Here is a 20,414-nt window from a genome sequence, read left to right as displayed (position 1 = left end):
GGGAGCAAAAGAAGTAAAATTTAAAAAAAAAATCAAGTTACAAAATATAAGCCCTTGTCCACCTCAAAATATAATCTTTCGGACGCCTCTTGACTAGTTTGGGGTGAATTAATTGTACTATAAGCTTTTTGGGGTAATGCTAAAAAAAGTTATCCAATTTCTGATCCATAATCAAACTGCTGCCACAATCATTTATATCTCTACAACTTGATTAACACACAAAATAAAATAAAATAGTTCTGTTTCTGCACCTTCTATATAATATTGTAAATTGGGTAAATTGGTGAAATCTAATTTCATTAATTCAATTAGAAACTGAAGAAAATGTTTTTATACCTAATCGTCAACACTTTAAAATAAGAAAAAATGGATATAGAATAAGATTTTATTCAATTAAAATTTTTGTTTCACGAAATAAAAAGATAATATTTAAAAGATGGAACATAAAATGGTGGAATTATTACACAATCTATTCAGAAAGTTGAATTATCATTAATTTTTTAAACATCACTAGTTTATAAGTAAAAAGACTTACAAATGATCCCAGTTAAATTGAGTCAAGATATAACTTCATTTATTTAGTTGAAAGTTTATGTTTATTTTTAATCTATAGGATTTGGAGAATACCCCATTTAAAGTTGTCGAATTATATCCTCTTTTTTTTCGAACGTGTCCAAAATTCTAATTTCGCAAATTTTCTTCACTTCTTCGACCCCAAGTGACACTTCTTCTTCATATAATTTGGTGCATCTCTCTGCAATTTCTATCAAAACCTCATCAAATGACTTTTTTTTTACGCATATGACGAATGGAAATTTAAACTTATTCAAATATTTTTGATTCAAGTCATTGAGATAATCAAGCGTTTCTTGACTAACATTTTTTACACCTAAATAGCTCTGTAAAAAAAAAAAAGATGCAAAAAGGTCCAAACATTAAGAGAGTAAATATATCCTACTTGTTCATTAGTACTGTCTAGAGCACTAGCTGGGACTTTATCTCCAAGAATAGGGTACATTCGTAAAATGGAGACTTTATTCTCTATTGATAAGTTGTCCATCACTTCAAAAAAAAGTTTGAATTATATTTTCTTTAGAAACTATAACACCGTCAACTTTTAAATACACCAATGTAGCAATCATTAGATTTCTTTCCACAACATTTCCAAATAAGTCAAGAAAAGACTCATATGAACTCATCGTCAAAATAATTGTTATCAGTTGAATTTATATTTAAGACAAGGAAATATAATATATATAGTTTCAAAGGAACAAGTAATTGATGAATGAACCAAATTAGCGCATGTGTTTTATTAGGGATAAAGAATTATTGTGAAACAGCCTGATCAGTTTTTTATATATAATATACTGAAGATCATACATGTTATTCAAAGGCATAAATATCGCAGATGATATGACTCCAGTATATATATATATACAAAACGAGAAATGTAAAAATATACTCTTGTTGTTGAAATATAAGTATTAATTTAGGAATAGTTCATTTGAAATGTAATGTCGTTTATATAATTTCCAATGCATACATTTTATGTATACGTCTAACTAAAATACTTTCAATTAAATATAGCATTTAATCGGTTCTAGCAAAATTGCCATAAAGAAAATTATAAGTGGAAAATTGCCCGGGGAGAATTGTCATTAGGAAAATTTTCCGTCATTTACAAAGAAAATCAGAATATCTCTGCTGAAAACCTGTTTTGTTAAGAGCAGGCCCACCAAGCAGACTAAAAACTACGGCCACCTATTCACAAAGCAAATACTTGACAAACAACTCCTACCTCATGAATAATATAAGAATACGGTAGGGACACTATTCAGGTTAAACCCCCCGCCAACATTTCACAAAGTATTAAAACTCACTCACAACACTTTAAAATATACGCTAGCCCATGGGCTGATTAAGGATACGGAAAAGACATCAAGCTGGTTAAAAGGAAATGCTGCTCCTTCACAGACATATAGGCCCATTTGAAATGCTCTACAATAAACTGAGGGCCCATAAGTTAATTAAGACTACTGAAAGGCCACCAAACAGGTTAAAAACCACCGTCAACACTTCACAAAGTATGAAGGCCCCTCGAAATACTGATAAATAAATTCTAGCTTCCCGTAAATTGTACATATGGTAACTTTTTGATGGCCAGACTCCCAAGTTTTACTGTGACTATCCAATTTTATAAATACGGAACTACACAAATAATTGTTTATCTTTATTAGCTGCGTTGTGAATATACTTTTGATTTTTTGAAACCAATTGTTCAGCGATCATTTTATAGTATTCAAATGCTTTGTGAAGTGGTGGCAATAGTTTTTAACTTGCAATTTCAAAAAATAAGTTTTGGACTGAGGTATTCTGATTTTGTTAGTAAATGACAGGAAATTTTTCGTTTTGCAATTTTCTTCAGGCCAAATTTCCCTGATGGCAATTTGACTTAATTTGGTGTATAATGGTTGCATCTCAATAAGTTTTGATACTTAAACAAAATGTTGTTAATAATATTTTTTGACAAACATTTTTTCTTACTTTCTCGATCAGATTTTTAAGAATTGTACTGATCTTGGAAATAATAATTTACTATCATTATTTCTTCTCAGTACTTTATGCACTCTTCTCCGATTCCATTTGAATAAACATGCTCCATCGTCGTTGAAATAGTGAACGTCAGTATTTCGGCTATAGCGTACGTATGAGTGGTATTCGATTTTTCCACTCTGTCGGATTAAAATGTATTTGCTGGGTTCAGGACAATTCCAACGGCTATTGTAATACCTTCTTTATTCTTTATATATTGCTCTACATAGGTTTAATTTCAACGAGGTTCTTCCGGATTCGATATTAGCATCATTGTTAACTACAGTGGAAATGGATTGTTGGTTAGGTTATGTGGTTCGGTTGTTTTGACTTCGTTGAAGCAGATAGTCATGATTGGATTGGTGGCCACAGCTTCACTTTAATTCATTTCTAAAAATCCAATTCCTGGACTACGGCCACGTTGAAGTGTTGTGATTTTATGTTTTCTATGGTTCTTCTGTACGTGTGCCCCGAATAGTTCCCCCAAAGCGTATATGATATGTGGTATTTTATGCGTTCATAGCTTACATAACTGGTTAAAAATAGGTTATAAAAGATATGGGGGGGGGAATACTAATTTAAGAGATGTTTGACAGACATGCACAACTTTTAAAACGATATAAAGTACCCCAGTTGTTGTTTTCTCTCTCTCTTGAAACTCGAACATCTCACGGAAGGGTGGTGTCTGTAAGTAATAGTAATATCACATAGAAACCGGTTTGATAACCATTCCTTATTGCATTGTCATCATCACAAGTGTTAGAAATTATTCATCTTCATTTTTAAGATTCTAATTTCTCCTAAATATGTGTATACATATAGCAATTAGGAACAAAATCAAGATGTAGAACTACATACTATGATATTCTCAACTCCTAAAATAGGAGGCTTTGATTGATATATTTTATTTTATGAGAGTAATTAATACAGTCAACAAAAGATACATGTTTTATTCGTTTGTTCGTTAGTACGAGATAAAGATGATGTTTTTCTATATTACATAGTGTACAACTTTCCTAAAGGCGTGCATAAAAGTCTCCAAAAGAATAAATGCACACAAAGTCAATATTTGCTTATATTTTTTTCTAATAATAATAATTTATTGCTTCTGTTTTACAAACACTGATTGTCTTGCTCTCTTTCTTCTTCAAGATGATTGCCGTCTGTCCATGGTTTTTAAGTGTTTCCCCCTTAATGAGAATCTTATTAATATTACAAAAATCTTATTTTGAGACTTACAATTTCTAAAATAAGTATTGAACGTATTCGAAACACTTCAAAGTCTTTAAACTTTCGGAGAATTAGCTCTTTTAAACAGGTCAACACTTATAGAGATAAAGTATTATAAAAAAGTTAATTGTTACTCATTTTTTCTGCTTTATTTTATTTTGTGTATATTGATAGTATTTTTGTAGGTAAAAACAAAATTTAGCGATTAAAAATGGAAAATTTGGTTGATGCGTGTGTTTTTTTTTTTCATTATTTTTTTTTATTGATCGTTGTGCTATTAAAAATCTCTCTGAAAAAAGCATTACCAACTCTGTTTTAAAAAAGACATAATAAATTTAAATATAAATGTGTTTAAATTTAACTATAATATTTTTACCTTAACTAATGTAAGTTCTCAATGTTGAAGCAACACGTCTTAACCTATAACAGACGGTAGATTAATTAATTTACCAATACATAATAGTTGTTGTTGTTTTTTTTTTTAAATTTAGAAGCATCCAAGATAAAAAAGAAATTAAAAAATCATTTTAAGGTGGGCAAATTTTTTAAAACTGCGAGCTTGTTTTGCTTTTCATAAAGTAATGTTTAATCGACACACAAAATTCTTTTTCGTCCATTTTTTGAAAATCCCTCCACTTCCTCTATTCAAACAAATGACAAACAGAAAAAAATAGACCCGTCTTGGTGTATGTTCTTCTAAGAGATGGTACTAATTAAACATACATACCAGTAGTCCATCTCTCGGACTTTGAAGGGTCTTTTCAAAATCTCCTCCTAAAACAGCAGCTACTCCGATAACGTAGTTTCAAACACCACGATTTCACATAATGCGGTGTTTTAAATAATTTTGACTTCCGTAAAGTGCAATATATTCCCCTCATATCTAGTTTCTTTATATTAATAATAAATTTTTAAAAAACTACTTATATATTCAGGTAAACAAGAATTTTTTAGTTGTTGAGTTTGTTCATATAATATAAGTGTCTAATTTTTTATAGGGGGAAAGGGAAGTCTCCTGTAAGTATTTGATTTGATTTGTAGACTTTAAACTACTCATTATAAAAACTTGCAATTAAAAAAGTTGCTTAATAAATATTGGCTAATTTCAAATTACTTGAATTTTACAGTATTGAAATGAGGGGTTAAAAATCAAGTAACTACGAGATTCAGATTATATTTTATAATTATTTTAAAATTATCTTGTCTGACATAAATTATTTTCAATAATTTAAGATGAATAAAATGTTTTTATTGTTCTAACCTTACTTTTTTTTTTAAACAAAGGAAAATATTAAAATTTGCACCTTAAGAAAAAACAATTTCTCAAATTTAAGGGGGTTCATTACTAAAAAGTCCGAGTACAACTCGGATTTCCCAAAAACCGTGATGAACGGGGACACCCTGTATATAAACTTCCAAGACAATTCCTAGGTCAGGTGGAGGAATTGTGATCCTATAATATTTACTATTCTTAATCAGTACAACTACATCTGATCAATCAAATGAATATTTTAAAAAATACAAGTGTGTTTGTTGAAACTTCTCAAGTTCTCGTTGGTGAACTGACCTTTTAAAAAAAATGATTTTTTATGGAGGACAAACTTATTTAAAACTTTTAACTTGTCCATGAAAACACTTTATATCTCATATAATATTATCAGGGAGGCTAATTTGGTGTTGCAATCTTTCTAGAAAGTAAATAAGTCGTAACTGATGCATTCCTTCGTTCTTTTCAGTGTGAGTACTGAGTGTACATATAAAGCATTTCCTAGCTACATAAATTGAAAAACTATTTACTTTCCTTTGGAACTCTTTTTTTCTGATTACATTATATGAGCTATCGCAGCAAATATCTAAATCTCTAAGAAGTTTCTACGATATAGATACGATGAAAATATTGGAGATTATTACCGATATAGGTTTTCCGATGTCGATACAATATATCAACCCACGTCTATTAAAAACAAAGAAACCATAAATATTAATTTACGTTGTCTAAAAAGGTCATAACCTTATTTATTTCACCTTCCTTGGTCTTAAAATCATAACCTTGGTGATACAAAATCTGAGAGCAATCCCTTTGGAGCCAAGATTAAAATATTGATCTTAATTTGTATTCACCATGTTGTTTTGAAGGAAATGTTTAGCAGTAACATAATAAATCAATTAGAAAATTGCACTCTAGCCTAACTTCTCTAGAATACATATTTTATAGTCCAGTTATTTGAAATTGATGTGCCATGACACGATTCATAGAAAATAATCAATGTTCAGAGTATTGTATTTTGAAAAAAAAGTAATTATTATATCTGTAAACACAAAATTAATCTATTTTAATATGTTTTTATAATTTTTCAAGTTTAAATCCAATAATTAAACATCAAATATGTATCACAATCATATATTTCTTCAAAAATATAAATGCTAAAATACTGATCATAGACATGTTAATTAACAGGATTCTATTGTAGTCCCAGTTGTCTTTTTAGAATTTATGAAAATATATTTCTCATATTTGAGAGATAAGTAGATATACCATATCTCTAAATTCCCCCCAACTGTCCCAAATAATTATTATATTTAAAAAGTGTGTGTATTTTGGGCAAGTTAAGAATAGAAACTAAAAACCCACATGGTACTCCTGAAATTTGAGGAGCAACTAAACCGTGATGAAGTTTCATTAGATCAGCTACAATCAGCTATGGCAATGAAAAAGAGTGAGAAGGAAATTAAAAAATGACATTCTCAAAAATTACTCCGATGTGGATCTTCAATTCAGCTCTGAGTCCAGCAAGTACTTACAGTTATAACTCTGTAACAAATCCTTTGGATTAATTCCCGTCTTTTATGAGCAGATACGAATGTTCAATCAGATTTGGAATATAATTGAAAGTAATAAGGAACAAAGTTCACACATCAGTTGTTAGATAAATGACAACAGCTAAAAAAAAATCATAGTTCAGATCACCAATTCTAAAAAAATGGACAAGCAAAAATATATTTACGTCACTAATAATTATTGCCTGTAATGGGTTAAAAGCAATAATTCATGTCCTCCCCAAAACTCAATTAAGAGGAAGCTGATGTTAGTATAGGTCTTAATGCATTAATACTATAAGTTTTGCTCCTCCGCTCTCAAAAATCGATCCCTTTGTATATATATTGCAAAAAAATTAATCGTTAATTTTTCCTTTTCTTGAATTTTATTCAAGATAGTTTTTATGTTAACTCATCAACGATACGAAAATAGTTAATTTTAATAGATTAAAAAAGAAATGATTACATCAATTAATAGTAAGCAATTAAAATGAATGATGTTCTAATTAAATTACAAGCTATGTTATGAGGGGAAAAAAATATAATTTGTACAATCTGCATACGCAAGTGACAATTTATACTAAATTTAAAAGCTGTACACAATATATGTCTGCATATTTTAAATATGGAATAAAAAAATAAAATAAAGCTTTTTCTCATTTATTCTAAATTTTCTAATTTTGAATATCTAGGATTGTTAAAATTGATAACTTATGTTTCTTTCTATATAATTAATTACACAGATCTACAAAATTAAACTTTTGTTTTTCTCATTACAAATTTCACTGCATTTTTCTGCACTGGTTTCAAATCTGATTATATTTTTTACTTAGTTTTTCAAAATACAGTGTTTAAAAGTTTATACATTTTTTTGAGATTGTTATATGACATATATCAAACTTTATGCAACTAGTCTAATTTCGGGAACATAAAGTAACAATATATATATATATACATAAAAATTATGAATAAGAAGCGTTGTGAATGTGTCTTTCCTTTTTATATTTTGCATGGATTGTTACAATACAGTATCCAAGAAAGGTTCGTCATCATGCTTTCATTCCAAAACACTTGGTAGCAATTCAGTTAGATGTCTCATAAGTATGAAAATAGCTGTGAACATATTATTGATGGCTTGGTAGTAACAGAGAAGATCTTCAACTAAAAAGATTGCAGTTAAATCAAAATTTCGGTAGTAGTTAATTCGAACATTGTGATTACGGAAATTGTTCTCCTTTAGTCTTGAAGCAAGGAGTTATTTTTCTTTAGACATGCATATCTTTATAATAAGGTCATTTAACGGTCCCTGGCTGAGGATTTAAAGCTCTAAAGTTGAACCTTTGTTTTGTATCTAACAGTGGTCCGGAAACACAAATTGTACTTTCAGGACTTCCCATGCCTTCAACGATAGAATCTAGCAGGGAGATTCAAATGGGCAATAAATCATCATGTTTTAATGGTATACGTGCTGGCTCTATGTTTGGATATTAAATCAGGTGCTTGTTCTGGGGGAAAATCCCTATTAAGTTCACTCTACAGAAAACGTAACAACATTTTTTTTACTTTTTTATTTATTATACTATATTTTAGAAGAATAACAGGGATATATGTGTTTCAATTTTGAGACTGTATTTAAAAAAATATCATTTCAGTATAAGGAAGCTTTATCAAATATATATATTGATTTACCCTGACATAAATAAGCAAACTTATAAAAAATAAAATCAGGTTCATCTTAAAAACTGTACGTGCTAGAAGAAATATAAAGACAGATTTGGAAATAGCATCAAAAATTATTTATGATATATTCGAAATTATAATTGTTGACCTGTGTTATCTTAGATTGTGGGATCGTAATTTTTTCCAAAATGTCGTGATTCTTTTATTTTTAGCCTGTATATGTAAGTCTGCATGGTCCATTGCCTCTCTCACCTTCCAGTGCAGTGTCCATTATTTCAACTAACATTTGTTTCAGGGGTTTTTTTAAATATGGAATTCTTATTAAGAATCGCTTGATCCACGTAAAAAGCATCGTTATTCAATAATCTTTTAAGCTTAATAAACCAAGGCCGCCTAACTTCTTAAAGTTAAACTCTATTAAGCTTATAAAAAAATAAGGCTATATGACTTATATTGGGGGGGAGGGTAATGATGAGGATTGTTTTCTTCTATGTGTATATAACTACATGATTCACTCATAGGCGTGAGGTGCAGTTGTTTTTTTGTTTAATAACATTATAGATATTTTTATAATCTTGTTTTGAAATCCATCAACAAAACTTAATTCCTTGTCTTGAGGAGTGTGTTCATTTACGTAAGAGACATTTTGTTTTATTTTTTTGAAGAAAAAAGAATTATATGGGGTTATAAAAAAAGAAATTGACGTCTGATTGATACGTTAATATCCTTAAGGTTTTAGAAAAAATTATTTAATAAGAATTTTGTCCATTAGACAATATTAAAAAATACAAGGGTAATACATAATAACGCATAGAAAGACGCCTAAAAAAAACCTTTAAACGAAATTTAACTAATCCTTGATATGAATTAATTATAGCTATTAGTACAGGGTGCTAAAATCATATCTGTATATTCTTCAAAAATCTTTAAATTGTCGCTGAGGCCATATTTTTGATATATTTCCTTGAAGATTGGCTTGAGTTGTACATATGAATGTTAAAAAAGAGGTCATTTGGCCTATCTGCATACGGCATCAATCTCCGTCTGGATCTGTCCATGACGGAGGAGCAAGTGTTGACGAGGTAATTCCTTGGTATGTTGGTCATCAGAGTCCTTGATGTCAGGATATGTTCAATTTGTTTTATATTCATCGTAGACCTAGACCAAATAATCAATCAGATTAACATCCAGAATGATTGGGCCTGATTTCCTTTCCGATGAAGCCACAGAAGTGCACACTCATCTGCTTCGATGGCCTGTCTGAGGTAATCAGTCTTCAGAAGATCCTTACGAATCTTTTCAACGGTACAGATTGGGATATCATTCACATTTGAGACCTCCAATTTTAAATATCCATGCTTTGCTGGAGAAAATCATGTAGTGGAGCAAGGCCATCCCTCCTCTGTAAATTTAATCCTTCTTATAAATAGAGTAGCTGTCTTATACTTGACTAAAGTTTGTTTAAATAACAACATTTCTGCTGACAAAAAAAGAAACACCATGATACAGAACACAATCGACGGCGAATGCAAGCACCGATTTCATCTTAATGTCCACTATATAATTTTTAAATGGCTTAATGTTGTATAGACTCAAAAAATTATCGACTCGGTCGGACTCGACTGGTGTCGATGATTTTTCGACTAGACTCAAATCTTAACTCGATATTCGAATTTAAAAAAAAAACTTGAGTCTATCTTCGAATTTAAAAATACATGATTTGCCTCTATTTGTATCACTAAGCCTCTCCAAAGTTTTTTGAGTTTTGTGTTGCTCTCCCTAATTTTGACTTTATAATCATTCACAGATTTTAATGGAGCTCTTTATTCTAAAGAAACGTACATGACACATACTCATAATTTTGAAACAAACTGTATAATCCCATAGTTAACTCCTTACCGCTCATAAAGGGGGGGATGGATCCCCGAAATAGTAAGTCAAAATAGGTAAGTAGTACACAAAATAATTTCATTGAAAAACCATCCATTCAAGTATCACAACACGGAAATGGTTTCTTCAGTCAAAAATAATATTCGATTTCTTAAATATTATTTTATTTTTAAACTCACCATTTTTTAGAAAAAAACAATCCTTCTTTCAGCCTTTTTAAAAAGAAAAGTTGTCCTAAATTTCATATAATAAGGGATTTTTTTTAAATGTTACATTTTCTTATTAATTCCGAAAAACCGGACAGCTAAAAAATACAAACTTTTCTGTTGACTGCTCACATATGTAATTTACTTCATAAAGAATCATTTGTGTTAGGTTTTAATATAAAAATTGATGCTAATTCTTCAAAGAATACAAATCTAATCTAATTTGGAGATGAATCGTTCTAATTTCCTTTTGCGTTGAGAGGCTGCATTTCATTAAATTGTTGATAAATCGGATAAATAAATAAGTTGAGTATTGCTTGAAATAAGTTAATTTTAAAAAATCTTTCACTTTATACATAAAGATATACTATTTTCCCTCATAGTAAAAAATGTTTAGACCTCTCAATACATTGTTGTTCCTACGTTCTACAATACTGTCAAAATACTGTTTATATTCTCTTCTGTAGTTTGTTTGAAACAATGGTATTATGATTCGCCAATGAAGGATATCGACCAAAATATAATTTTTAACTCATGTAATTCTTTCACATTTTATCAAATAATAATATAGTGATGATTAAACTTTAGTTGAACTCTAGATTAAAAAGCTTCATGGCGTTTCTAAATAAGTTCTTATATTTGGTTTAAGCCTATAAAAAGTAAAGGTGTACTGTAATATAGAAGGGCTTCAACAAATATATTCTAAACCGTAGATGTACAACTTGCGATCCTTATAAGCTGTCTATGTGGCTCATGACTGGGCAATGGAGATAGTCACTTAGGTGCCCAAGGTTAGATTTTATGTCCACTTTAATTTTATGACCCTCAATCATGTATTACACATGAGAAGATAGAAACATAGTAAAAAAAAATTGCAACCCATAAAATAATCGTCATATCATCCATCCACTTATTATTTTCCATAACTTTATATACTCACTCCCTTGAGTGTACTAGGGATGTGGAGACCAATTCAGGAGACGGAATATTTCTACCGACTCCAGCTACAAAAAATGTTATAATTTCTGATGCTTCAAATATCGATTACTCGCAGTAACGTTGGAGGTTGGAATTAATTTATGAAAATATATCTTTTTTATAATCTTTGGCTTAAATTGAGTATTTGTAAAGTTAATTATTATTTTTTTGTATTTAATGCATGTTCAGCGAATCATTATTGTTGTCATTATTAGAGAATATACAAAATTAAATTAGATTTATATAAAAATAATGATTTCTTTAGGGTATATACTAGGACTTTGGATCTTGTGATCTCTAGAATTCTCCTAGGATATATTTATTTTTCTTAGAAATTTCGCATTTAAAATGAGTAATTCCATTTATTGTTTTCTAACCAATTTTCAAAGTAATACGAAAAAACTAGCGAATGTTGTGATCATAAAAACAATGGCTTAATAATAACTTTAATTAATAAAGTATAGTTTTAAGGTCATATTAAAGGTTAAAGTTCACAAAAAAGATGCATTTCTTACAATTTTTTTATTTAGGGTGTGTACACGTGTGATCCAATTTTAGGGGCATCTGTTTGTTCGATTTTCTGTTGTATATGGATGAAAAAGTTATGTTTGAAATGTTTCAGTCTACAAAAGCTGTTAATTTTTTACTTCTATAGCCATTTAAAAATGACTTTTTGTACGACATTTTCTTTTTTTTCCAGGGATTCTGAGGTTTGCAATTAAAGTTATTTACTGTTTATTTAATGTTAAATGTTTGTTGGTTCCATTTGATTTATATTCAACTTTCAATGTCTACTAGAAAAATAAGAGTATTAAAAAAGTCTCAATTTGATTATAGTTTCAACTTCGTATGATGATCACAATCAAAGACCTTTGACATTGTATTTAGTGATGTTCACATTATATGTCTTACCCCCATAGGCTCGCCAATATCGTGGACCCTGTGGTATTACTTCTTGATTAATAGAATACATAAAAATTATCATTGGCAATATTTATTTCATAATTTTGTCCAAAAAACACAAATACCTATAGTTAAATTTGGTTAGATGGCAATTCATCAGAAAAATGTTTTTTTTTTTTTTTTTGGGGGGCATAATTTTTTTCTAGACTTCTTTTTCATCCAAAAATTAGGGCTAAAATTCCTCCTCTATTTATCTGCAATTTTAATAAAGAAATTTGGAAAAACGATATCTTCCGAAAATTAATTATAAATTTGGCAAGCAATTTATCTTTATTTGCTGCTGCGACTGCTCAGCAAATGGAAGTGCAAGACTTAGTCAAAGAAGAATGCAGATTCGGTAATAGTTTCCGTAACAAAGCAAACATCATTGATTGGAACTCCTTTAAAAAAATTGTACTTCTAACCAAAGAAGCATATCAAAATTGAATGGTACATTATAAACATTTTTTTAGAATATTAAAGATAAGTCTAATATTATGTAATAAAATTACAAATGTTTTCCCAGTTTTTATTTATCATTTATATTTGTTCATGCGTTAGAAACCATTGTCAGCCTTATTATTCAAATCATATCTTAAAAAAATTAAATTAAATTTTAATTTTTAAAAATCTTTTATTTACTTAGTGTCCTATGTTTTTCCTATGAAAGCTAATATATTTTTTTTAAAGCAATGAGTCTTTCATATTTCAATATTTTTAACCGACATAAAAAATGGTTTAATACATATGCATAATTCTAAGAATTCATCGTAAAATGGAAACTTATTCTATAACTCACTAAGCTACTTCGCCTGTGTAAATAAATACACAAATAACATCTTTACAAAGTATTTCATTGTGAGCAGCCTCTGTGATAAAATCAATTAATGACCAGGAATAAACACATCCCCGACTATTTCAACGACCCAAAAGAAGTATTGAGATACATGGGTATACACATTCGGGAATGGAGGCTAAACAACCTCTACCAGTGCTTATGAGACTATTTACTTTTTATTTTCATAAAGTCAGAGGGGTCCCCCGAATCGCCCTGTTATGCATCTTTGTTACCCGTCCCAACACATATATGAGCTTTCGTATTAAATCCATAGGCGTTGTTACCTGTATCATGATTGACAGTTTTACCAAAAAGAGCTTGAAGAGTATCTGTGGGAGATATTACACCCGATCTGAGTACACCTTAACCTCCAACAACATGAGATGTTCCTTCATGGAGTGGTTGTTCTGGTCTTGCAATGATTATTTTTTGTCTGCTATGAATTTTCAAAGCTCTAACTGATTCACACCCTACAAATCCTGGAACAAAACATGTTTCTCTCTTTACTGCAATAAATTATTAAGTTATTGAAATAAACTTACCTATTTATTTAGGGAATTAGTCTTTTTTAACTAGTAACAACATAAATTTGTTTATTTGAAGGGATTTATTGGATTATAATCTTTCATTTCACACAAACATGTATTCCATGCTGATTGGAAAATTAAATTATTGTGGTAATTTGTTCCTACGTATACTTTCTTATTCTTTTTATGAAGTAAAATTTTTAGGAAGCTTTTAGAGATTTTTCTAAATAAAAAATATTCAAAAGAATTTTTGCTACAATCATTTAATAATAGCATTCTGGTAAAATATTAACCAAATTTAACAAAAAAATTATACATGCCGCTTCAGTAATAAAAAAAAGGATTATAATTTATCGTCTTTAGAAAAGAATTATATATTTAATATATTTGTCAATAGTTTTAGACAAACCATAAGGACTATTTAACGTCCAACTCGACTTTTTTGCGGATGCACGGCGCTGGTATCGCGGCAAAACTCAGAAGGATTTAAAAATATAATGCTAACTCAAAACATTACAAAATATGATAAATCAAAGCTGAAAGCAAAGTTTATATAACAAGCAATTGATCCAAAGGAATAAGATGAACTTTTCCACAGAAATATGACTTTGTCTTAGTCTTTAAATTTCAAATCATGCATGGTTTTGACTAGATAGAAGGCACCCTAATAGCTATTTTTGTACATCAAGCCGTCCCTATTAATATAGAGAAAGAAATAATGGCTGAAGTAAAAAGTTATGAGCGTTTTTTCGCTTTATTTTGACAACAAAATTAACATAGTTAGGATTATCCAATTTAGATGGTTCCAAACTGTTTTCTGGCTAATCTTCCGTTCCTGGCCTACGGAATAAGTGCTCACACGCCGATCTAACTCAATAACTTTTATTATTTTATCGGCATATTAATATTAATAGAACGGAATCTTTGGAACCACAGTTTTGCTGTTGCATTCGATACTGTATTGGGCCCATAAAGAGCACGAACACTACCCCTTTACACCTTAGTCGTAGTGATACTGAAGAATGTATCGAATTTTTCATACTACCAGGATCACAAAACACAATACCGTAAAATGAACTTTGTTTAAGTGTACGCCTAAATATTAAGCATATACTTTAAGTTTTTTTTTATACAATGTATATATCATGAGATATAGCCCACTAAAGACATAGGGGAATGGGAGGACGTTTTGGCTTTTACGTTTTGGCTTTTTACGTCCTCAAAAAGTTCAGAACCATCTATTTTATTTTTTCAATAATATTTTGTAAATGTATCAACTTACCTCAGGGTAGGGGTAAGTTGATACATGGCATATAAAATGCATTTATTGAATCACTGATTTTTCAGAAACAGTTAAGAAAAATCGACATATTGACGATATGAACATTCTCAAGTCTATTCAAATTTATTCTATAATTAGGTTATATCACACCTTGGTCAATAAATACACTGTCATGTTTTTATAAAGTGGATAATAGTTTTATTCATATTAATTTCCAAATACACAAATATTTCACTTAGCTCATAGATTATAATCATAATTTAAATAATAAATATGCCTTTTTATTCACATTTTGGTGGTGTTTTTGTGAGAATAGAAGATGATACATTACAACCTCTATTTTTGAATGCTCTTTGTTAGGCTATAGGTAGTGAGCATAATACTTAAGAAGAGACTTCACTTATTGTTGACGATTTGCCATTTTGTATTGAACTACAAGAATTTTCTGAGGAGATGGACGGCAAAAATGATTTATTCTTGGTTGGCATTTCACATTAAGTAATTTCAGAAGCTACGTAATCCGATTTTTTGAAAATGGCATAGTTTAAGGGGAATATACACGTGTTTCTAAAGCCTGATATAATATCAAGGGAAAAGTTTATACATGTATCAACTTGCCCCACCCCAATGCGATTCAGTTCAAAAGTCATCAAGAAGTAAACAAAAAAATACTCGAAATTAATTATTCTAATCATTTACTAATGTCTAATCAACAATTTCAACGGGTAAAAATTAATAAGATAGTCACTCAAAAAAAACGCTCAGAACTTTTTACTTAACCAAATATACATAAGTATAAAGGCAACAAGTTGGTAAATACCTCGAAATAAATTTCATCTGTTCCCAAATAGTGTAGTGTAGCCTCAACTGCAAGGAAAGGCCCTGTTGTTGATACTTACACTATTCTACTAGCTCAATTTTGTTACATAAGCACAATCCAGTGTCCGAAAATGATGTGTAATGAGTATGAATATCAATTTTTGAAGAATTGTTAAAACTTATTAAATACAATTCAGATTAAAGTCATAAGTTTAAATTTTAAATTGTAATTAGGCTATAAAAAATTAGTCGGAAGCAAAGATGGATAGTCGATTCGGAGAATGAGAAGAGTTAGAGAAAAGAAAAGAAAGTAACAGCACCAAAAAGTTAATTATCTCATAAGGAGTCAACTTTGTTTCCTCCTTTTGGGATGTAATTTTGGCTAATCATATAATCAATTCAATTAACTCAGCTGATGTAAAAAAAAAAAAACTATGAAGAGAGTTAACGGTTAATAGTCTAAACTTGTTCTTCAAACCAAGGACAGTCCTGCCCATTCTATTTTTATATCAGCTAAAGTCTCTTCAATTGGAGCCATATAGATTCAAAAATATATCTGCCAAACAATACCAAACTCCCGCCAGAAATATCTTGTAGTCTTTATATATTTATTTTACTATGGTCTCTGTAGATGGGAAGAATTAGCTAACTACCAGCTGATTTGGAGATATTATGTTTCTTGCCATGAGAAGGGTTGCGTGACATATTTATCAACATATATGTTTAAATTAATAGAAGATATTTTATGAGTCAAGACTTCCATCACAGGAATCGTAGAAATATAAATAGCAATGTAAATCTTGCGAATTTTTTAGCTGTCCTGTTTTTGTTTTGTTTTTTTGAATTGGTAATCTGAAAAATGAATTTTCTTCAGCAGTTGGAATTATTATTTAATTCATGAGTAGTGCAGAATGTAACTCCTTTTATTAGATGGATTCAATACTATTCAAAAATTGATTGAATATTCGGGGGTGCTCTTAAAAGACGGAGCGTAATCCGGAGGATTTGTTGTTTATTGGTATCAGAGTAGAATTGGGGATCGACATCAAAGTATATTTTGCCAAAGTCCTTGTTTATTTCCTTCTCCCCCATCCCTTCCCTTGTCACAGCTGATTGTAGTTGATCTCCGCCAAAACATTTCTCAAATTGTCAGGATTATTTTGTTGATTTTACGGGGTGTTTTTACATGCCCATTAACACACAATTTCCATCACTATAGATTAAAAAAGTGTACATTTTTGGACAAGATTTGTATCTTTCTAGGTGATTCTATGTAGGTGAAACAAAGCATCATATGAATATTGTATATTGCTTGTTAAGATAATAATAAAATTCTAACTTTGTTTATTTATATATCTTAGTATCCTATTTACATAATATACATATATATTATAATGGATTTATCAAGAGAGAAAATGTTATGAAAATATACATTCATATACCTCGTATAGGTATATGAGATTTATGAATGCAAATCAGTTCATGTTGTATATTGTACACTACATACATATATACGATATAGGCAAATAAAATTCCTTTGAATAAACATGAAGTGACTTTTTTTTCTTCATTTAATGAACCTGTCAAGACATGGATCTCTGTTTTTTTAGAAACTATATTAAATAATGAAAATATAGATTTTCTCTTTTAGTTGGCTCCGATATGAATTAACATATTTTATAGCTCTTCAAATAAGTTGATATGAATATTATATATTAGTTTTAGAAGATTGTATTATGTATTGAAATACATAATAATTAATAATATATATCCATGAAAGAAAGTAGAGTAAAATAGGGTATTAAAGATGAAAAATATGTTAAACAAATATTGCACATGAAACGGTGTCTAGTGAATTAATAGGAGACACCTTTTTCAACGGCCATGTTGTGAAATACCCTTCCACTCTATTTCGGAGAAAAAAGAAGGAAGAGACTGGAGCTAGAAAGAGACAGTTCCATCGGTTACGTTCTTGGGTCTTTCATTTCGAAAGTTTCAGTCTCGGTTCAGCTTTATCGGTGTCAGATCTTTTTTATACAGCCTCAGTTTTGATAAGATGCACTTAAAACAAGGTGCATCGCGAGAAATTTTGGGCCCAGGAACTGATACAAACAGGGTTGCAGCTGCCTTCAACATGCTTAGTAGCAGACCTGGACCCATAATCTACCCCAAACCTTTCCTTTTTTTTATTAAGACAGTCGTGTACGTAAAACCACTTTTTCAGATCTTTAAAAAGCCCTTAGGTATTTGGAACATTTATGATTGTCAAGGAATATTTATCATAAGGATGACATCGTCGTATAACTATCTGTTTACAGATATGTTTCACTTGTGGCTTTGGCTACAATAGTAATGTCCTTTGTTCCACGGGAATAAAAAGAACTATTTTTATATTCACTCAACCTTTCATGAACTAAAATAATTACATCAAATAAAAGGTTGTACAGAGTGACAATAATTCATTTTAAGCTTTTTAACCGTATAACATAAATAAGTTCCTTATAAATAATAATGAATAAGAAAATAAGTAATTGAATGCCTGATCTTTGTATCTATAACATGTTTTGTGTTTTATTGTTGGCCTCATATACATATTTGTATAAGTTCAGACACGAGTAAAAAGGGTAGTATGAGTTCTTTTATTATCATTGTTGCTAAGTGGTATAAACTCAAGTTAGAATTTGAATATTATTAGGATAATTAGGATATTCAATGACTAACATTATAATTATTCATTTTCAAACATTTTATAGAAATAATGGAGAGGAACATCATGTAAGGAACTATTTCGTAACCTTTCATTTATATAAAATTATATAAATTGAATATTAAAAGATTATAAATATACCAAAATATCGGGGATCGACTTTGTCGGTTCCGTTTCTAGTGGTTCAAGAACCAGAACTGCTAGACTGACAAAGTCCCATTAGTAATTTTTGATAAAGCCCATCAGCGATTACCACCAGAATATAGATTGGCAACATCCTCACTTGTTACCAATAAAACGAGAGCGAGTCCAGAGGATAGAAAGTGTTCATTCTCTAAGAAGGAGACGAAAAATAGCATTTCTTATTTTTACTTTTGGCATTTGGTTGTACCCATGTTGAGAGTGGTGGAAAACATTGTTCTGCACTCTCTTCGGAGTGATACTCTTCCAGCTGGATTGGCTTGTCGTCAAGTCTCCTTCATATGATGATTGTCTTAAAATTGAGAACATTGTTCCCAAGGTCCAGGAAGTGGTACTCCATGCGGAAAAACATACGTATGGAATTATTCCTCTCGGAATACAAAGCTATACGTCCACTGTGATTAATATCATAGACTCCTTCTCCGGTGGAAGTACACCACTAGCCACATAATAATTACTAATCAAACTGTTGGCAAATAACATCCAACCAAGGATGCTTCTCTATCTTTGATAAATTTTAATATAAAATTAACTTGTTTTTAATAACCTTTGACAAGGGAGGAAAAAGTGCACATTTTCTTTTTAAAAAAAAGAATAGAAGTTGTTACCATACCTTTCGATTATTGGACTAAAATAATTGGACTATAACATTGGAAGGGCCGGTGTCACAGGGGTGGAGGGGGTACTGGCAACACCCCTAAGGTTTAAAAAAAGGAAGAAAAAAACGGGATGTCGTTGGAAATATTTGGATTATGTATGCAATGACTTGAAAACTATTTAAATTTCACTCTAAAAAACATATTTTAGATTTGAAATGGGAAGGTATTAACAAAAATAAACTGACCCCTTCTTTTTTATAGAATGGTTTTCTAAAAAATAGCTTGATATGTAAACTTTATGTTATGTAACTACTAAATAAAACTATTTTGTCCTTCATTTATTTAAAAATACATCATAACATCAGTATACGGGCAAAAAAGAACCAAAAATCAACTTCAAAGTTACAGAATGATAAAATTCGCTTCACAAATAGTCCATAAAATAATATTAAATAAAATACTTCTAAATACTGAATAAAATACGAGTAGTGTGAGCAATATTTACTATGTTAATTCATTAGTGTCCCCTTTCCTTTGTATTCTCATCGAATATAACACACACTTTTTGGCTAAAATATCATTGATCTTCACATTCCTCGTGCCAATTCTAAAAGGTTAAAAAATCATCTCTATCTAGTTTACATCCAAAAGTATGCTCCAGCAAAATTTTAACTTCCATATATGCATCATTAAATATTGAACAACCACAGAAAAATGATCTGTTGTTTCTAATATTCCGGTAAAAAGAAACTTCCCTTGCTTGACACTATAAAATGTGGCTCCCACTTTAAGAGTTCCAGTCATTTTACTATACTTATATGAAAAAGATAATATTTTTTTAGGCAAAAAAAAAGTAATTTCATATTAGAAGTCGGAAAAATGTTAAATCAAAAGGAAAATTTGAATAAAAGTATTCATTATTACTTCACTCCTGAGTAGTGACCTCCCTATCCGACTACATCCAATTATTTTCAAAACCTGACAGAACATTTATAAGTGCTTATAAAAATTGGATGTAGTCAAATAGGATGGTCACTACTCAGGAGTGAAATAATACTACTCCCTGATGATTTGTTGTGGAGTTGTAATTCTAAGTCCTTTTTGGA

General features: G+C 30.0%; 1 protein-coding gene across 1 annotated transcript; it reads right to left on the bottom strand.

The window, feature by feature from the left end:
- Positions 1 to 541: 541 nt before the first annotated feature.
- Positions 542 to 1,349, bottom strand: LOC121124577 (2-oxo-4-hydroxy-4-carboxy-5-ureidoimidazoline decarboxylase). The gene is given in 3 exon segments (XM_040719733.2): positions 542 to 899; positions 959 to 1,072; positions 1,074 to 1,349. Coding segments are annotated over 3 exon segments (507 nt in total). The 5' UTR covers positions 1,200 to 1,349; the 3' UTR covers positions 542 to 632.
- Positions 1,350 to 20,414: the final 19,065 nt, after the last annotated feature.

This window comes from Lepeophtheirus salmonis, chromosome 9, assembly GCF_016086655.4.
Source record: "Lepeophtheirus salmonis chromosome 9, UVic_Lsal_1.4, whole genome shotgun sequence".
Taxonomy (NCBI): domain Eukaryota; kingdom Metazoa; phylum Arthropoda; class Copepoda; order Siphonostomatoida; family Caligidae; genus Lepeophtheirus; species Lepeophtheirus salmonis.
Note: the sequence above shows the minus strand (reverse complement) of the source record. Positions and strands in the feature narration are given on the sequence as shown.